General features: G+C 44.2%; 2 protein-coding genes across 4 annotated transcripts; one reads left to right on the top strand and one right to left on the bottom strand.

Annotated features, from left to right (window-relative positions):
- Positions 1-2764: 2764 nt before the first annotated feature.
- Positions 2765-5255, bottom strand: LOC123186237 (uncharacterized). Of its 3 annotated transcripts, none has more exons than XR_006493582.1 (3): positions 4463-5255; positions 3707-3973; positions 2765-3298 (listed from the first exon to the last, which is right to left on the bottom strand). XR_006493582.1 is itself a non-coding variant. In XM_044598021.1 (3 exons), exons 1-3 carry the CDS (start codon positions 4584-4586, stop codon positions 3267-3269), a joined length of 336 nt encoding a protein of 111 aa, XP_044453956.1. In that variant the 5' UTR covers positions 4587-5255; the 3' UTR covers positions 2765-3266. The 3 variants fall into 3 exon arrangements, 2 of the variants coding, with proteins under 2 accessions (XP_044453956.1, XP_044453955.1); XM_044598021.1 differs by having other exon boundaries at positions 3794-3973; XM_044598020.1 differs by lacking the exon at positions 2765-3298 and having other exon boundaries at positions 3359-3973.
- A 2545-nt stretch (positions 5256-7800) lies between these two features.
- LOC123191933 (receptor-like serine/threonine-protein kinase SD1-8) lies at positions 7801-19672 on the top strand. Its single transcript, XM_044604469.1, has 8 exons — positions 7801-7820; positions 11380-12727; positions 18038-18262; positions 18374-18587; positions 18702-18927; positions 19015-19147; positions 19234-19446; positions 19649-19672. Exons 1-8 carry the CDS (start codon positions 7801-7803, stop codon positions 19670-19672), a joined length of 2403 nt encoding a protein of 800 aa, XP_044460404.1.
- Positions 19673-20238: the final 566 nt, after the last annotated feature.

The following is a 20238-nucleotide window of genomic DNA, read 5'->3' as shown; positions in this document are numbered from 1 at the left end:
ATTGCGAAACGGATTCTTCGAAAATGCACCGCGTGAAGAACCTGAACTTCTCAGCATGTCTACCTGAACTGCACTCTGTTTTGGACGTGCTTTTTTTTGCTCGCAGATCTCCATCCACTACTCGTAGTTCTCCATCCACTCCTCGGAATTCAACGAGTGATATACCGATGGAAAGCTGCTGTAAACATACAACTTTCCCGTGTTGATTATTTTCTCATACTCGCGATGGTTTTAAAAGTTTTTCATCTGAAATTCATTCAGTGTAGTAGGTGAACTTCCTGCTGTTTTCATGTTGAACTTCTATGACGTATTTTTGCTTGCAATTTTCTCATCCATTCGTCAGTGTACACAAATGATATTACTTTGGTACAAACCTCTCTCACAATAATTTTTTAACTTTCTCCGGCCGAGGACTTGAACTTATAACAACAAAAAAATTGACCTTGCCTTTTAATTCATTTTTCTCATATAAATACACACCATGTAGTCCATGAACTTTTTCCATTTTTATAATTTAAATTTTTTATTTTCTATTTGAAATCAAATTGCTCCCAAATTATAACTAAACTTCTTTGTGGATTGAGAGAATTGTTTTAAACGCCAAAAAAAATTTCTTTTTGTGTTTTCGAACATGGAAATACAAGGTGAACCTCTCCTGCAAGAATTTTTGAACTTCCCCAGACAGAGAACTTGAAGTTCTTTCAAGAAACCTTTTAATCTTTTATTTTTCTATACTTATTATTCTCACCCAAAATGCATTCCTCGCAGTATTGAATTTCTCGTTGTTTTCACCTTGAACTTCTGTCACGTATTTTTGTTCAACCTCTCTCGCAAGAATTTTTGAACTTTCTTGGACAAGCACTTGAACTTCTAGCAACAAAACTTTAGGCTTTGCATTTTCATTCTTTTTTAATACAAAATGCACACTATTTAGTACGTGAACTTCTGACATTTATCAACCTGCACTTCTGAGATCGTGCGTTGCCTTCATCGGAAAAACCGAAGTCTCCAAAAATGCACTTCGTGAAGAGGTCGAACTTCTGGAGCAGTTCTTTTTGAACTTCACTCTGCTTTTCACGTGTAGCTTTTTACCCGTAACTCCCCAACCACTTACTTGCATTGAGCAAATGTTATACCAATGGAAAGCTATTGAAAACATGCAACTTTTACGTGTTGATCATTTTTTCATAGTTGTGACGGTTCAAAAGAATCTTTTTAATACATAAAAACATGTTTTAATTTGTATACATGAAACTTTTAAATCATACATCATAATGTAGCATATAATACACCGTTCGAAAGCTTATGAATTGGAGCCCCTTTTTCATGTAGACATGTGTTACAAATCCGTTGCCATTTGAGAACAATTTTAAAAATGACAAACATGATGTTGTTTTTGCCTCTCTTTTTTAACATGAAGTTGAAGGTCGGAGTCTCGTAATATAATTTTTGAACCGTGCAGGAAGGAGCACCTGAACTCTTCGCAACAAGCATTTTAGGCTTTTAGTTTTGTATTCTTTTTATTCTCAACTGAAAACACATTATGTATAATAGTTGAACCGCTCGTTGTATTCACATTGAACTTCGGTAACGTATTTTTGTTGGTATAATTCCTCACCCGTTCATTGGAGTTGCACAACTATTTTGTGTGTTTTTGCACAAGTAAATAGACGGCGAACCTCCTTTACAAAAATATTTGTACATCCTGGGCCGACCACGTTAACTTCTAGCTAAAGTCTTTTTATTCTTTTTTTCTTATATGAAACACACTCCATGTAGTTGTTGAACCGCGGGTTGCTTTCACTTTGAACTTCTCTCTACTTTTGTTTCGGTTCCTTACCATATTCGGCGCCCTGAGGTGCAACGTGGCGGTGCGGTGCAGCCAAGATGGGAGCCACAGCCGGTGGCGCACGGGCCGGCGGCTGTGGTATGATAATACTGTTTGGAAAAGCTTATGTATAGAAAACTGAGTTATTTGAATTTTGAACTACTCTATTATTATAAATTGAACTTCTTGGTTTATTCTTTAGTAACTGGAGAAATCCGAGTTTTGTAAAAACATCAATTCACTCTACTATTATAAATTGAACTTCTTGGGTTTATTCTTTTAGTAATGAGGAAAATTTGAGTTCTTTATATACATTAAACTACTCCATTATTTTAGTTTGAACTTCTTGGTTTTATTCTTTTAATAACGAGAAAAATCCAAGGTTTTAATATACATCAAATATTCTATTATTTAAAATTGAACTTCCTACTTTTTATTTTGCTAGGAGTATTTTAATGAACATCCAACTGTTGTGGTATTTAAACCTGAATGTTTTATTTTACTTTTTAGAACGAATAAATTTTGTTCTTTTTTAATAAACTTCAGACTTTTCTATTTTCAAAATTTGAACTTCACGTATTTTTTTGTATGTTCGCCTCTTTATTTTTGTATACCCAATGTTTGAGTTTTGCCATAAGCGAACATATTGAACTATCCGCAGTAGAGAATATGAACTTCGCATCAACCTTTTTTTGTCTTCAAGAAATGTGTGCTTGTTTTTTGCTTTTAATATTCAACTTCTATGCTCTATTTTTTCTGTAATAGTTTCATGAAGGAGAAGGAAAGCAGCAACATAATGTGCGCCAGAGAGCAACTAGTTTGGGAAACTAACCAATACATGATACATTTTTACTGCAAAGAACAGAGAACAATTTTTCCATTATTTTAACTTGAACTTATCCATTTTATTCACACACACACACAAATGCCCCGGCTTCCACCTACAACACGAGTACACTTTTAATAAAGAATTACTAAAGTAGCTTTCATAAACATTGAACCTCTATTTTATTTAAATTTGAACTTCTATACAAATGAATAATGGATCTCTCTATCCATCACCATTTAGTACATGATGGAACCTGTCCGGAACTAACACAAACACATACTGTGCACACGCCTGGGCATCTAGTGATAATTTATACTTCAAATGGCACATCAAAAAAGAAGAAAATGCATCAGGGTCATAAAATTGAAGCTCCAGGAGACATCACGACCAACTGCACAACGTGATAGATCTCCACGGGTTATGGGCACAACTTTCTTCTCGATTGCAAGTCATTCAGTGCTAATTATCCAGCACCGGTGACCATGGGCATCCAGTGATAATTATGTAGTGCCCATGGCAGGAGTCAACTCGGCTGGATCGTAAGGCATTCTCCTTCTCTGTAATGAGACCGCCACTTCTTTGATTGTTGCATATTTCCTTCTTCAAATTTCATCTTTGAACTTCTGCCTTTTGTTTTTCCGCTGCAACCGGAAACAAAGGGAAAAAATTTGAACGTTGTTAGCACTGCCTGCTATGAACTTTTATATGTTTTTGGCTCTGAATTTTTGTAACTCCGTAATGCAAATTTATATGTTCTTTTTTACTCTGCAAGTGGGTTCACTTAACTGTTGTTTTTATTCTCCAAACATACATCTTGTGGAGTCAGAACTTATATATTTTATATCATTAAACTTCTGGATTTTTCAAATGATATCAGAACACAAGTTGGGGCAAATATAGTGGGAAATCATAGACCCAAATTTCTCTTTTTTCTTGGTTGGTAATATCTTACTTTAACATAGTCCAACCTTGCTGAGATTACATCTTTGCAGATCCAAACAAATTACAGTACCAAACTTTTGAACATTACAGAGAGCAAAAATACCAACCTTTTTAAAACATCTTGAACTTCAGAAGCAAAGAGGCAAGAGAACAGAGGAGGAGAAGAAGATGGTGTGGTCGGTGGGGTGTACAACCTGCAGGGGAAGCGGCTGCGGGTGGTGGAGCTCGAGCTCCCTCGGCGTGGCCCTGCCTCTGTGCCCACGTCCAGTGGGCGGCTGAACGTGGTTGCACGCATCGGCAACAGACAGTGGCGGGGGTGGTTGCCGCAGCATCGACTGTATGTGGACCTTGGCGGCAGCGGCAGACGCGATAAGCTGCAAGTCAATACTTCCAGGTGAAGTGTTTGTGCAAATCACTGAATGAATAATAAGCTGTGTTAGCTAGCACAACGGTGCAAGAATTCCAACATTTATTTTCTCTGCCAGAGCTAACGTACACTGTATGTAAAACAGACTCTCTCTCTCTCTCTCTCTCTCTCTCTCTCTCTCTCTCTCTCTCTCTCTCTCTCTCTCTCTCTCTCTCTCTCTCTCTCTCTCTCTCTCTCTCTCTCTCTCTCTCTCGCCTATTTCCTGTTGATTAACGTGGTTGGGTCATTCAGTCAAGGCGATCGATCCATGGAGATGGTGCTCAAAGCCTAGCTAGCTAACGTGCTTGAGCTCATATTGAACTTTTAGTAAGATCATCGCCTGAAATAAGATACCACCATTGATGACAATTTGTGACTACATGTATTCTTGTAATCCCAACTGTTTGTAGAAGACCAAGTATCCACCGTAAGGTTCAAGCTTTTCAGCCATACGTACCTGCAGGTTGAGACCTCCTCCAGCTGTAGTTCGAGACCTCCCCCAGCTGCAGGTCGCCCTGAGGGATGGGGAGGCGGTGGTTGGTCAGGAGGCGAGCAAGACTGAACCCGGACACCGCTGCCATCGCTGGCAGTTTAAAGGGGGAGAAGGACTTTTTGCGATGCAAGAGACGATGCAAGGGCGCCAGTGGAGATTGACCGTCCGTGGGAGTCCCAGTTGACCTGCAGGAGCATGGGGTCTGCTCTGCTTCTGGAGGTCCGACCGCTGGAGGCGTGTCGGGGATGAGGGGCGGCAGGAGGCTCGTCGGGGCCAGGGGGAGGGGACGACTGCAGGAGATGCATCCGGGTCTGGGTGGGAGCGACAGCGAGGCTAAGGGGATCGCTGCAGGAGGTGCTTCTGGTCCGAGGAGCCGTGGGGGATTTGCGCGTCTGGGCCGTGGGGGACTTGGGGGCGTCAACGGTGGCGCGCAGCCGGATCCAGGGGGTCTGCGGCTGGTAGCGCGTCGAGACCGTGGTGGCGGGAGAGGGTGGGGCGTCGAGGCCGCGGGGACGGAGGAGGGTGGCGCGTCGAGGTTGTGGGGGCAGCGGGGGTAGAGCGCCGGAGGCAGGAGGCGGTGTCGGGTGGCGTGTCGAGGCGTCCGTGGGTGGCGCCAAAGCCAGGGGCCGGCGGCGGGTGGCTCGCCAGAGCCAGGTCGGCGGTGGGTGGCTCGCCAGAGCCAGGTCGGCGGTGGGTGGTCAGGAGGATCGGGGCAGAGAGGTGGTCGTCTGGATCGGGGCAGAGAGATGGTGCAGTATGTGCGGGACGGGGCAGTGCGGTTGAGTTCGGGAACATCTTCGCGAGCCTATATAGGTATACAGGGGCTGTTGTAATCTCTACTCCTAATGGAGCAGTTGGTAGTCTCGCTTCCAGGTTTTTTTTCGTTCCACCTCATCCGGTTTTTTTGGTACTTCTTTGGTACTTCCTCCCACCTCCCATCCGTTTCATTTCGCTGGTTTTTTTCGTCCCTCCCCTACCCCACCGGTTTAGTTTTGCGTCACCCTCTCACACAATGAAAAAAATCTTAACGGATCATAACTTTCCATGCGTCACCCTCCCATCAATGCAATTTGATTTAGGAAACATATAATAAATTTTAAGGAAACAAATAACAGACTTTAAAGAAAAATCCAATTTTAAGGAAACAAATCAATCGATCCATCCAAATCAAACGATCCATCTCATCAATGCAATTTGCTTTAGGAAACATATAATGGATGTGAAGGAAACAAATAATAGACTATCTAAATCAATCGATCCATCCCATCAATGCAATTTGATTTAGGAAACATATAATAAATTTTAAGGAAACAAATAACAGACTTTAAAAAAAAATCCAATTTTAAGGAAACAAATCAATCGATCCATCTAAATCAAACGATCCATCTCATCAATGCAATTTGCTTTAGGAAACATATAATGGATGTGAAGGAAACAAATAATAGACTATCCAAATCAATCGATCCATCCCATCAATGCAATTTGATTTAGGAAACATATAATAAATTTAAAAAAAACAAATAACAGACTTTAAAGAAAAATCCAATTAACTAATCTCTACTCTTAAAGGCCCCTTGATTGATTTTTGTCCCTCGCTTCCTTTCCCAGCACTTATACAATGGAAGGAATTATAATCCACCTATTTGTTCTCCTATATATCCGTGCAGGCAACACAACATAAACCGGTGAAAAAAACACTCACCTCGCACGTCCCCCTGCCTGCAATCCCAAAACGCCGCCATCGCTCCAGGCTCCAGCCTCCGCCGTCCTACATCTTGCCCCTCTCCAACCTCAGAGACCTCCGCCACCGCCGCCATCTCGGAACCCCAGTTCAGGGCAGGACTCAGAGAGGGTGTGGCTGTGGACGACGCTGTCGCCATCGCAGAACCCTAGGGCAGGGCGTGGTCGCGTTGCGGGCAGCGCGAGCGGCCGTGCGTCTCCCCCGTCAGGCTGTCCTCGGCAGGAACTCGGGACCTCCTCCTGACAGAGCTAAGGCCCTCCGAGGTCCAAGTCGCTGTGCGGCGTGCACAGTAATCTCCCCGGCCTACCCTGTCTTCACGTCAATGCTCATGTGCTCCGACCCTCCCCGACCCCTCCCAGCAAGCAGCAGAGTCTCTCGGGTTCGAGCTCCACCGGGCCGCCGGCGGCGGCGTCCATGTTCGTTGAGCGGAGCACAACGCTAGGTTTGAAATTCACCATGATGCTACTGATGAGGCTCTCCTTCTCCTTTGTTTCGTCTGGGTTTTTTCGTCCCCCCTCCCACCACCCCATCTCGTCTGGGTTTCAAATCAATATAAGAGCAGCACAAAGTCTAGGTCCCTGTCTCGATGGCAGACGGAAGGAGAAGAAGGATTGATATGTATGAGAATATTAATATTGAACTCTTAAAGTTAATGTGGCCCCGTTGCAACGCACGGGCGTTCTTCTAGTCCAAATAGTTATTCTGATCCTGGGATTAGAATAGTGTCTATATATTGACCTTCTTGTTTAAATTAGATGTTTCGGATGCGGGGTGAACTCCTAGCATCAGATCGTATGCGAGCAATTTAAGAGGAATTGGCGGCATTCTTCTTTGACCACGTGATCGCTGAAGACGGAGAATACTATATGGACCCTGTGTTCATATATAATTAGGAGATTATATTGTAAGAGATAATTATTGTATATATGTAGCCGGTAGTGTCGGATAGATATACGAGAACTTGTTGTTCGACCAATCTCTCGGAGAAGGAGAGGTGGTCGATATCACTTCTCTCTGTATGCATGTGTTCATGACCATCTTCTGTTTCCTTCATTTACTTACTAGCTAGTGTGTCTAATCCTCTCTATATATACGTATATATAGCGTCGACCAAGTACGGACATAAGAGATAACACTTCTCTCTATTAATTAGCTAGCTAACACAATATATGAAACACCTAAATTAAACCCCAACCCTCCCTTTCAAAAAAAAACAAAAACCCCAGCCCCTGAAATGCTGACGCGTGGATGCCTATTAGTCTTGGTTGATGCCACTAATCGGGACCAAAGGCCCTCCTGCCTGGGCCCGGCGCACCGGTCACGTGGAGGCACATCTGTCCCGGTTCGTGTAAGAACCGGGACTAAATGGTTAGGGCATTAATAATGACCCTTTAGTCCCGGTTCACAAACCGGGACAAAAGACCCTTATCAACCGGGACGAATGGGAGTTTTTCTACTAGTGCCCTGATGTCAAATGCTAGCTCCGCCACTGCGCACCCCTGCATAGTGATGGAGGTAGGGAGCCAGGGAGGATACGGGATCAAAGGCGGACATATCTGGAATGGAGGCCAGTCGCAGCCAAGATTTTGGATTTCGTTTTTGGTTTTTTACCGGGCCGAACGAAAAAGGTGAAATCCAGTTTTTCGCTAATTTTTCCGAAAAACTCGAACGAAATGCATAAACTAAAATTTGAAATTTTGAACGGAAAATGGCCGAAATTTGAACGAAAATGAACGGAATTTCTCAAAAAGGTCCGAACCAAGCAGAACAAAAACGTATACCGGGGGGAAACTGAAGCAAAATCATCGAATTCCAGAATTATCAATCTGAAAAGTAGTGAACAAGCTAGGCCTTTCATTGTCATCAAGCTAAAAGAAGCGATATAAATGATAAAGGCCTGGCATTGTAGTGTTGCAGCTCCAACGCCGGCCTTTATCTCGTTCTCTATCGCTGCCTGAGCAGACATTTGGTGATGAGTAGATGCGAAGTGAACGAGGTTGTCGACTGCCCAGAGGAGAAGTGGATGCGAAGTAGGAGAACGAGGAGGATGTGGACTGCCGGAGGAGAATGATGGGAGGAGGAGGCGCTACCGTGCTTCGCTCAGCTTCCGTCGACAACAGCCGTCGCCGTGCTGTAAACGGAAGTGGAGGACGAAATGATGAAATTTGGGTTGGGAGGCTTCAGTACGGACTTTTATACCATCGGGGACACCAGCGACCTACGGTGGATCCATGGAACGGGCCGAAGTTCAAAAAGGGCCGAATTTTTTGGCCGGCCTATATTTATACCGGGCCTTGACAAAATTGATGGATTTCGGACGAAATCCAAAACTCTGGTCGCAGCCCCCCACCGCTCGCTTGAGGGTGGAGAAGGCGCCGAGGATGATAGGGACGCCGAGGTCACGACCACAACGGCGGATTTCTCCCACTCCCTGTTGTCTGCATGGCCCCTGGTGCCCCGGACGCGTTTTGCGAGCGTGGGTGGCCGCGGCGGATCTCACCTGATGTTCTAGGGTTGTGCGCGACAGTGGCTGGCCAGCGGAAGGAGGAGTTGAGCGGTGGCGATACAACTGGAGGAACCCTATGAGTGAGGGCGTCGAGGAGATACGAGGAGCAGAATCGGGGCGGTGCGTCAAGGAACGAGTTAATGGGCCGGCCCAAGTTGGCCGCTGTGAAAGACGGGTGAAACATAGAAGTGGTGGGCAAAAAATAGGAGTGATGGGATAAGGTGAGAGTGAGACAAGACTATCAACTGAGACATTACGAGTAGAAGATTTGGTAAGTGCGATTAATTATTTTGATAAGTGTGGGAAGGCCACAACGTACCAATATGTAAGAGTTGAATGATGAATTATCATTCACCAATTTTCTTTTAATACTAGAAGATTTGGTTGTTAGGAAAGGTAAGGATCGATGCATTAGGAAAGTTAAGATTTTAGCATTGATTGTCATGAAACTTGATTTCATTGTTTGGTAACGTGCTATCGGTTCCTATTCGTTTAAAAAGTGGCTAGTTAGGAAAGTTTCTATTAGACGATGAAAAAAACCAATGTGAAGGGGTGGTGGTCGGAGGTGAGACGGAAAAAAAATAGACGAAAAAAAGCCAGACGAAAAAAGCCATAAACACAATCCTACCAACTGCTTCATTAAGAGTAGAGATTATAATAGACTCGGCACACATAACCCAGTTAACATACACGGTCACCCATGAAAATGACCAGCACAATAGGGTCGTCCCTTGGAGTCGGAGGCAAGAGTGGTTTTTCAACTCCTGTGTCCCTACACCGGTACACCCCATGAACAATAAATTAAAAATAGAAAAGAAAATAAAAAAATCTAAAACTTTGTGACATCATATACACTCAAACTTTGTAGGTGCTTGTAAGATTTCATGCAAAAAAATCGAGAAGCTCTATACAAGTAAGCAATTTGAGTGCTCACAGTTTTAAGCACAATTTTTTTTCTCGTGTGTACACCTTTCTCTAAAGGGTGTGGCTAGGTCTCAGTCGACCGATACTTAACCTAGTCTCAGTCAGGTGACATAGCATATAAGAAAAAAAAATGTACGAATCTCCATGCAAGATTAAAGGGATGTATCATTGACTAAGACATAACAAAGTCTCAGTCCAGTTGACTGAGACTTAGCAAAGCTGTTTTCTATATGGTATTTCTTGATGAAAATTTGCATGTGCCTAAAACGTTTGAGCATATTCGATGACGCAAAATTTCAGAATCTTTTTTATCTTGTTTTCTGTTTTGTTTGAATTTACTATTATGAAGGTGTAGGGACACCCAGGAGCTACCACACCTTTCTCAACCAGAAAACGTCTCGGTCTTCTGTTGTTCCTTTGCCTGCTCCTTTCTCCGAGAGCTAGGCCTTCTGTAACCGGCGCACGGCAGGAAAGAACTTGTCAACGGCCATTTTTCTAACTCGGCAAATAGAGAAGAACTCGACAAGACCATTTCTTTCAGTAGTGGGCGTATCTGATCTGTTGAACGGGAGCAGCAATATTAGCGACGGCAACACGCTTGTCTCAGAGACAATTACGTCAGTAGGTAGGTCAGAACTCAGAAACATGGCGGGAGGGGGTGGGGGCGGCGTGGCAACGGTGCACCTGATATGTTTTCTTTTCTTTTGCACTGTTTATGTGTCGCTTGGCCCAGGGCTTGGACCAATTCTAGCTGGGCAAAATTGATAAATTTAACCTATGTATGAAATCAAATCACAGAATGAACTATTCGTGAAACTATTTCACGCGACTGATCTTTGTGTGTGACGCCCAACACAAAAGCGCCACACTACATTGTACAATGCCTCACTGATAGGCGCTATACGCTTGGCCAGCGTCGCACCCGTGTAATCCGAAAATTATTAAGTCGGTGTGCAGCGCCTGAGAGCTAGGCGCCACACTATACAGTGTAGCACCTAGCTTCTAAGCGTTGCACTAGTGGTCGCTTCATTTTATAGTGCAATCACTAATGCAGCGCCTAGCTCTTAGGCTCTACACAATGACTTAGCAATTTTTAGGCAGTCTGGGGTGCAACGCTAGCCAGACGTGTAGCGCCTATCTGTGAGGCGTTGCACAGTGTAGTGTGGCGCCTTTGTGTCGGGCGTCACACAAAAAGGTTAGCCGCATGAAATAGTTTTACGAGCAGTTCATTCTGTGATTTGATTTCGTCCACAGGTCAAATGTGTCAAATTTGCCTCCTAGCTGCGCCACTGCCGACAATGAACCTTCGTGGCAGCATTGAAGATGCATCTTGTTCCTTGGAGTACTTTTTTTTTTGTAACCTTGGAGTACATCTTGTTCTTTGACAAGTTCAAACCTCTACCATGGTTGTAGCATGTATTTTAAACACTAATTCTGACATTGTAATGCCCGTTTTATTCCGGATTAAGATTAGTGTTTATATTCCCCGCAAAAAAAAGATTAGTGTTTATATACTTAATTAAACCACAAAGCGGCAATGACGCCAGCACATATGTACGAGAGCACATATTATCACTCTCATCTTGCAACCTCAGAATGGTTGGGGATCTCGCAAGGAATGATTGCTTGTCAGTTTGCGGACATCACTTTCCGGCGCCAGCCTACAAAAGCCCGGTGGCGGTTGCGCTAGAGCCGGTGACCTATCTTTGCCGTCAATCTTACTCTTCCCCTGTTCCTCTTCCTGCTCCTGTCTCCTGGAGCCTCGGTAACCGGCGTATCCGATCTGCTCAACGAGGGCAGCAACATCACCGACGGCAACACGCTGGTCTCAGCCGATGGGTCGTTCATCCTGGGCTTCTTCTCTCCCCGGGTGTCCACCAACAGATACCTCGGGATATGGTTCTCCGTGTCCAACACCACCGTCTGCTGGGTGGCGAACCGTGAAAGGCCCCTGAACAGCACGGCGGGGGTTCTGGTGTTCAGCGACACCGGAAACCTTCTCCTGCTTGATGGCTCAGGCCAGACCGTATGGACATCCAACTCCACCACGAGGGCAGCTCCTAGGGTTGCGCAGCTTCTTGAATCCGGCAACCTGGTCATCCGTGAACAAGCCGGCCACACCACCGTGTGGCAATCGTTCGATTATCTGTCCGACACGCTGCTTCCTGGTATGAAGATGGGCAAGAACCGATGGACAGGGTCCGAGTGGTACCTCTCGTCGTGGCGTTCAGCCGACGACCCGTCTCCGGCCTATCGGTTCGTCACGGAGGTGAACGGGCTTCCGGACAACACCCTCTGGGACGGGAGCACCAAAGTCTACCGCACAGGGCCCTGGAACGGACTGCGGTTCAGCGGCACCACGGAGGACGCGAGCTACACCAGCATGTTCAAGTTCGTCGTGACCATCAACGACGGGGAGGTAACCTTCGGGTACACGGCGACACCCGGCACGCCCCCTTCCCGCATCTTGGCGACGTCCACCGGCTTTGTCAAGCGGCTGGTATGGGAGGCGAGCGCGCAACGATGGGAGACCTTCTTGAAGGGGCCGAGGGACGTCTGCGACGCCTACGCCATGTGCGGGCCGTTCGGCCTCTGCAACGCCAACGCTCCTTCGACGTCCTTCTGCAGCTGTCCCAGGGGCTTCACCCCGGCGTCCCCCGCGGAGTGGGACCTGAGGGAGAACTCGGGTGGATGCCGGCGAAGTGCCGCGCTAGACTGCGCCCAAGGGAACGAGGGCGCCAGCACCAGCAGCACGGACGGGTTCATGGTGCTCCAGGGCGTGAAGCTCCCCGACACGTTCAACGCATCGGTGGATGCGAGCACCACGGTGGAGGAGTGCAGGGCCAGGTGCTTCGCCAACTGCTCCTGCGTGGCCTATGCCCCTGCTGATATCAAGGTAGGTGCTGTCGCTGGGTGCATCATCTGGACAGGAAACATCACCGACCTACGCTACGTGGATGGAGGGCAGGCTTTGTACATGAGGCTGCCAAAGTCTGAACTAGGTGCGTACAACCTCCTCCTCTCGCTATTTTCACCGAAAACAACAATTTCAATTATAGTGGGTGGTTAAATAATTTTGCTTCACATAAGTCAAATATCAGTGGTCGGTCACCGACTCAACATTTGTGTAAGAGCATCTACAACCTCCCCCCCCCCTACCATGGGCGAACAACCCGATCACTGACCAATAAAAAAGCCGACCTAAACAGACGCCTCATACCCCCCCCCCCCCCCCCCCCCCCACACACACAAAACTCCCCGGCGGACGGCTCGGTCACTGACAAGCCAAATCCGACCCAGACAGACGCCTAATAACAGCCCCAAATGTCCAGGCAGATAGTCCATCACTGACTGGTCAATAAAACCTGACCTAGATGAACGCCTCATACCGGCCCCAAACGCCCGGGCTGACCGGCACCCCACATATCCGGCCCAAATCTAAAGTGGATATGAGGAGGCATGGGTGCGTCCGCCACATCGAATCCGGTCCATGCTGGACCACCCCCATCCCACATACGTAGAAGTAGATGAGCCAGTGAAGTTAGATAACCCCGTTGCTAACCAGGAAGAAGAATGAGATCCAACTCAATGTCAAGGATCTTTCTCATCTGCTCCTTGAAGCAAATCCTAATAACTCCACTCCACTTCGCGCGCAAGCTCCCTTCCGATGATTTCTGGCCCTCTCCGGCATGCTGGGCAATGGATCTGACTCTGACGACTGTATATCCATCGTCTGGGGCGTCCTCCCATGCGTGCCGGAGGAGGCTATGGCCGTCCGCCTCTCCCGGGAGGAGTGCGTCCGGCCGATGTTGAAGTCTGTCTGTCGCGAAACCATTGTGACGGCGCAACTAGCGCTCGGATCCGGCAGTGCTGGAAGCTCGAGGTCCGTCTACGACACCATCTCTCCAGTCTGCCGGTATATGAGTGTTATAGGGATTGGTGTTCGCCGTAACAATTAGAGGGCGTGGATGCGTGAGGCCCAGCTCACTGCTGATGTGGCGGAGGCGGAGCATGTGCTGTCACGAAAGAGGAAGCCATCCGTTCACACATCCTCAGAAGCGGCAGAGGAGGAACACTCGTGCCCTTGCCTGAGAGCAAGCTCGGGTGGTCCATGCCATGACTAGGCTGCCCCAAAGAGGAGGAACACTCGTGCCCTTGCCCGAGAGCAAGCTCGGGTGGTCCATGCCATGACTGGGCTGCAAAAATGAAACTAGTTTAGTTGGGTTCTCATATCAGGGAACACTCGTGCCATGAACTCAGTTTTTGAGGGCTTTTTCTTCCACCTCCTACTAAACTAGAAAATGATTGGCGGGAGGGAGGTTTTAGGAGAAACCGCGTTCGCCCCTGCGCCTCTGTCGCCGCTAGCCTCGTCGGCAGCTCACCGTAGCACCTCCCTCGACCGGCCACGCGTCGCCATGGAGCAGCCGGAGCCTCCTGCATCTAGTTCCCCGGTCGTGCCGCCGGAATCGAGTCTGCATCCGCCCTGCCTCCCGTAGCCACGACCACAACCATGACACTGGAGTGTGTGTGGAGGATGTGGTGTGTGCGCGCGCTGACCGTCGTCTGCCCTGGCTAGGCCGTCCTGGAGGGTCACCACGCGCGTGGAGTGCGTCATCGTTGAGGGACACGAAGAGCATTGGGTGCGTAGTCGTGGAGGCCTGCCGCACGCGTGGAGTGGACTGTTGACCGCCGTGTGTCATGGAGGACCATCGCGCTGAGCATCGGGTGGCCTTGGGGCGGCGAGAGACACGGTGGGCTATGGCCAGGGACCCAATTGTTATTTGGTTTTTGTTTTGAGGGTGCTTTGTGCTATTTTTCAAGGACCATGTTGTAAATTTAGCTACTAACAAGTGGGTTGCACATCTGAACTGAAGCGATTTTATGGTATCTGCTCTGGCGCGGAACACATGCCATACTCTAAAACATTTTGCAGTATACTGAAAATAGATTCTGTGGTATGAGAATTTGAGGTATGTGCTAGAGTTGCTCTTAATCTAAATGAGCTTCTCTTCTATTACCTCTTCTCTTCCTTTCAATTAAGAAAACAATTATTTAAATCTTTATAACCCACTTATATCATCTTATTATTTATACCTATTAATAAAAGAAATATGTATTCTTTGTCCGCCATGTTATTTTACAGAAAACCCCCTGATGTTTCTATTAATCAATCCGCAGGCTAGTTTTAAGTCAGATTTTCATTTTTGCAGAAAACCCTGTGATGTTTCTGGTAATCATGCCACATGTCAAATTTAAGTCAGATTTTCACTTTTGCAGGATAGCCCCTGGTATTTGGGTTAATCAACCCACAGTGGAAATCAAATGCTTTTTAAAAATATCCATAATTTTTAAATCCAAACTCCAACTTTAACATGTTATATATGGAATTTTATTAGCAAAATGTGTAGAATCTGAATATGATATTATTTTACCTGCTAACCATTAAAAATAACTATTTAGGGTGCAACCTTAATAAATAGGGCATGATACGTATTTCTTTCATACCGGTGCCGACCTGGATTGAAAACATACCAGCAAGACCAGGATTGAAGACGAAAGAAATCATATATAACCATGCATGCAAGCATCGCAAAAACCTCATTGAAAAGGTAGATTTCTCATCTTGTGCCGAGAGAGAGACGCCTTAGAATTGACAACATTCAAATACGTTCTAATTGTGTGAGCACTGAACCACCGTCGACGAGGGTGGGAAGGAGGATAAGTGGCAATACAGATGAAAAGCTATGTGTTAAAATAAAGGATGTGGACCTACTGGAGTCTTGAGTCATGATTACTAGGTTAGGAGAGTGTGGTATTCTTTTTCCGATGCAACAGATGGGCTCTTTTGTTAATACTCGTTCTAATGCGAAACTACTTTGCTCACAGGTGATGCACCACATCATTCGTTTCCATATGCGATGGTTATTGGTGGAGCTCTAGCCTTCCTTGTTGTTTGTCTGTTGATCATAGTTGCGGTCTGGAGATATGGCGGGCAGCGACAAAACAATTCACCTATAGGTACAGTTAAACTGCTTCTCATATATATACCACTTGGCATGGGTGGTAAGCTATATCAAAAACAATGAACAATATATATATATATATATATATATATATATATATATATATATATAGTGTTACTATTCATCACTCAGGGTGCAGAATAAGTTATTCTTCATCCGAGGTAATCTTATGATCATTTTATAATTAAATTATGTTTCGAATTCAAATAGTTACATTCATGTTGATTCACTACGTAAAATTTGACATAAAAAAATAAAAACATAGGTCATAAGACAAGAAAATTTGCAGTTTATGTGTATTTTAGATTATGTTTTTATGTTTGTAATTTTACATAACATAAAATATTTTTTACGGCGATTATATATTTTCTTACGGTCTTTTTTTGCGCCGGAAATAAGACAAAACTTACGGAACATAAAATTACAGTGCATTGATGGTAAAATAAAGGGGTGGAGAATAACTATTCCTCACCCACGGTGACAAATAGCGCGACCCTATTCATCACCCAGGGTGCAGAATAAGTTATTCTTCACCCGACGTAATTTTACGATCATTTTATAATTAAATTACGTTTATATTTCAAATAGTTACGTTCATATTGATTCACTACGTAAAATTTGGCATAAGAAAATAAAAATATAGGTCATAAAATAAGAAAATTTGCAGTTTATGTGTATTTTACACTATGTTTTTACGTTTGTAATTTTACATAACATAAAATATTTTTTATGACGATTATATATTTTCTTACGGTCTCTTTTTACGTTAGAAATAAGACAAAACTTACGGAACGTAAAAGTCATTGATTGCTTTCCAAAAAAACAAATATACTATTGTTTCCTAGCAATGATTTCTTTCCAAACAAAGAGGGTATGTATGTACGCTCTTATTTTTAAGGTATCAAATATACTATATATATATATACACACACACAGGGGTTGACTATTTTGTCATTCTGGGTGAGGAATAATTATTTTTCACGCCCTCTATTTTCACATGAATGCACCATAATTTTACGTTCTGTAATTTTTGTCTTATTTCTTACGTAAAAAGGGAATGTAAGAAAATATAAAATTGTTGCAAAAAATGTTTTATGTTACGTAAAATTACGAACGTACAAATTACGTGTAAAATATACATAAAATACAATTCTTATAGGCTTATGACCTGTATTTTTGTTTTCTTATGTCAAATTTTACGTATTTAATCAATATGAATGTAATTATCTGTATTTCAAATGTAAGTTATTTATGAAACAATCATAAGATTACATCGGGTGAAGAGTAGCTTTATTCTGCACCCTGTATGATGAATAGTCAATCTATACACACCCATTGATTAGTGTGTTTTATGTAGATCAATATATTACTGTGTCTCTCAACTACAAAGTGTATATATATTATATTCTTTCTGTTTCTTTTTGTCTGCATCTAGACTTTGCCAAGTCAAACTCATTGTAAGTTTGACCAAGTTTCTAGAAAACAATTAACATTCATAATACAATGTCAATATCATTAGATTATGAGGGAACATATTTTCATATCATAATTATTTTGTATTGTAGATATTGATATTTTCAAATATAAAGTTGATCAAACATTACAAGTTTGATTGTAGACAAACCTAAAACACGGAGTAAAAAGAAACATACAGAGTATATAAGAACACTACTGTGATTCCTGTTTTCCCGCTAGCTGCCGACGACATCACATGCCTTAAAGAAGGACAACCTACTATATAGTTGAATAGAAGATGGGCATGGTGTTTTGGCTCTCGGGAGCATTTCTTCATGTAGCATCCAACTTGTCAAGATTAGAATTTCATCAATGGAGAAACGCCAAAAATTTGTCGTCCAACTTGTTTTGTCTTTTGCACGGGGCATCCTACATTCTTCAAAAGTTCATCTCCACTAGTCATGCATGTCTGCCACATCATAATTTGTCATTAGCATGCCACCTTATTCATGTGGTATATACAAAATTAACTAGAATTGGTGGTAGCAATTGATCGTTATGGTGGATTAAAGAGTGAAAATATGAAATGAGGAAGGCAATACGTGCATACAAGTATTCGATGGTGTGTCGTCCATTTGTAAATACTAAAATATTTTTTCTTATAACTACAATGCTACTAGACTTCTCGAAGATACGTTTACGGAAATTAGTAAAAAGGAATATCAAATCTGAACCTATTTTTTTAGAAAATCCCTTGAACCATTAAATTGCTAACTTATCAAAACGACTGTTATGATGCAGTAATAATATTTCATACCTACATGTCTCTTAGTGTTTCCGCAGCAACGTGTGGAAATTGTCTAGTTTTGTACTACATCTCATATGGTCAGAGTCTTTCAGATGCTACCGACCCCGCTGCTAGTCGTCGAGATCGTGCTTCGACTGTCGGGTCGGTCCCTGCAGCTGATCCATCTACTATGACTGAAGCCACGGAAGAATTTTCCGAAGCCGGCATATGTGTCCCTGCAGTAGATCTGCCTTCTATAAAGGCGGCCACAGACGATTTTTCTGATAGCAATATCATTGGCAAAGGCGGATTTGGCGTGGTTTACAAGGTATGTTCTTTCTTTAATTCCTCTCTATATATACTACTATTACTCCTCCAATGTAAGTTGGGATAACTTTTGTTGGTTGACTTGACTGTATTTCTGTTGCACAATCATCAGGCCCGATTAAATGGTGATGTCATCGCTGTAAAAAGACTTAGACCATCTGGCCGTACGGAAAAAGGCAAGAATGACTTCACAAGAGAAGTGGAAGTGATGTCAAGGGTCACGCATATAAATCTTGTGAAACTAGTTTCCTACTGCCAGGAAGAAGACGAGTGGATACTAGTCTACGAGTACATGCCCAACAAAAGTTTGAGCCCCTACATATTTGGTACTACTCAATACTCACTTGAACACACAATTGTGTTAGACTAAATATATTTATTTGCTAATTCTCTCATCTGTGCGTTGGCACATGGACCTATTAATTTGTACTACTTGACAGGAGAAAACTCATCACCCCGTCCATCGTTGACTTGGTTTCAAAGGCTAGAGATAATCCGTGGTATTGCGATAGGTGTTGATTACCTTCACAACAAGGAAGTCATCCACAGAGATCTTAAGTTGCCGAACATACTCTTGGATCACGAGCTAAAGCCTAAGATAGCGGACTTCGGCACCGCAAAGCTATTTATTGATGATCAGACGAACCCAACATTAGTACAAACACCGTATGGTTTAAACCTACAATTTCGAATGCTCCCTTATTTTTCCGCATTTAAGATTTCAGCCGACTGACATGTCTGTGATTTATGAAGGGGATACATTGCTCCAGAGTATGCAAGGGAAGGCAACCTGACGCTCAAGTGTGACGTATACAGTTTTGGAGTGGTCTTGCTAGAGATAGTCTCTGGCAAAAAGATCACTTCCGCAAAAACGTTTCTTCTTGATGTAAGTACTGTACTGTACAGTATCACACCACATTGTTGAATGAAATTACCTTTATCTAAAAAATATCTCATGTGCGTTTATTGCAGGCATGGAGGTATTGGAACAAAGGAAAAATCAAGGCCCTTCTTGATTCGCAGGTGGCTGAACCTAACCATCAGCTCTCGTTGGATCTATCCAGGGTTATCCAGATCGGGCTTCTCTGCGTTCAACCAATGCCCAATGACAGGCCTACCATGCCAGAGGTGGTCGTAATGCTAACTGACAGCAGTTCATGGCTCGCTAGGCCCAAGAAGCACGAGGTCGGCCCTGGTCAAGCAACCGGATACCCACAGACATCGAACTATTCTCTTGCACACTGTCTCTGTTTAGAACAGAGATAAATAGGGGAGGGAGGTCTAGAAGCACCCCGGGCAAACATCGCAAGAACAAGTTTTTGTGATTTATTTTTTGGATTGGATCCTTTCAGATTGAATTCTTGTTTAAACATACTGTCCATTTCAGTTTAATGGCTATATGTCACAATGACAGTGGTCTATACATACCTCTAGCACGCGTCTTGCTCGCGAGCGCTCGGGACGAATCAACCTATTTTTAAGAAAGGTTTTACCTGTCTCACCTCTCCTGGACCGAAAAAGAAAGGGAAATGATATCTACCGAACTTTGTGCCTGCTGATCATGCTTCAGGATCATTTACGCGTCCGAGGCCTTTTGTTCTTCTTCACATCCATTATTTTTGCACAAGTTTTTTTGTTCTAAAAAAGAAACAGTTTGAAAAGGTTCAATTGTACGAAATGAATCTCTCTCTCTCTCTCTCTCTCTCTCTCTCTCTCTCTCTCTCAATAGGCTTCCGCCCCGCTTCATAGATAAAGCATGAATCCACACAAGCAAGTTCCAAGCACCCACACTAAGAAGATTGCTGGGGCAACATCACAACCGTGCCCAAGAAGCAGAAAAGAAAGAGAAAACAAAGCCACCGAGTGTCAACCTAACAAGCATCCCTACGTCGCGGAGCAGCTAGAAGTGCGTCCAGCAGAAGCCCAAGGCGGTTGCAGTCCCGACTCCTAGCAAGCGGGTCTCAATGCAGCAGGAGG

The sequence above is a fragment of the Triticum aestivum genome, chromosome 2A (genome assembly GCF_018294505.1).
Source record: "Triticum aestivum cultivar Chinese Spring chromosome 2A, IWGSC CS RefSeq v2.1, whole genome shotgun sequence".
Classification (NCBI taxonomy): domain Eukaryota; kingdom Viridiplantae; phylum Streptophyta; class Magnoliopsida; order Poales; family Poaceae; genus Triticum; species Triticum aestivum.
Note: the sequence above shows the minus strand (reverse complement) of the source record. Positions and strands in the feature narration are given on the sequence as shown.

Coding starts and splice junctions, on each gene's coding strand:
- LOC123186237 (XM_044598020.1), bottom strand. CDS start 4,586: ATGGCAGCGGTGTCCGGGTTCAGTCTTGCTCGCCTCCTGACCAACCAC. Junction 3,974..4,462: donor GAGGAGGTCTCAACCTGCAG/GTACGTATGGCT, acceptor ATTGACTTGCAG/CTTATCGCGTCTGCCGCTGC.
- LOC123191933 (XM_044604469.1), top strand. CDS start 7,801: ATGGAGGCCAGTCGCAGCCA. Junction 18,263..18,373: donor GATTTGGCGTGGTTTACAAG/GTATGTTCTTTC, acceptor CACAATCATCAG/GCCCGATTAAATGGTGATGT. Junction 19,148..19,233: donor CAAAAACGTTTCTTCTTGAT/GTAAGTACTGTA, acceptor CGTTTATTGCAG/GCATGGAGGTATTGGAACAA.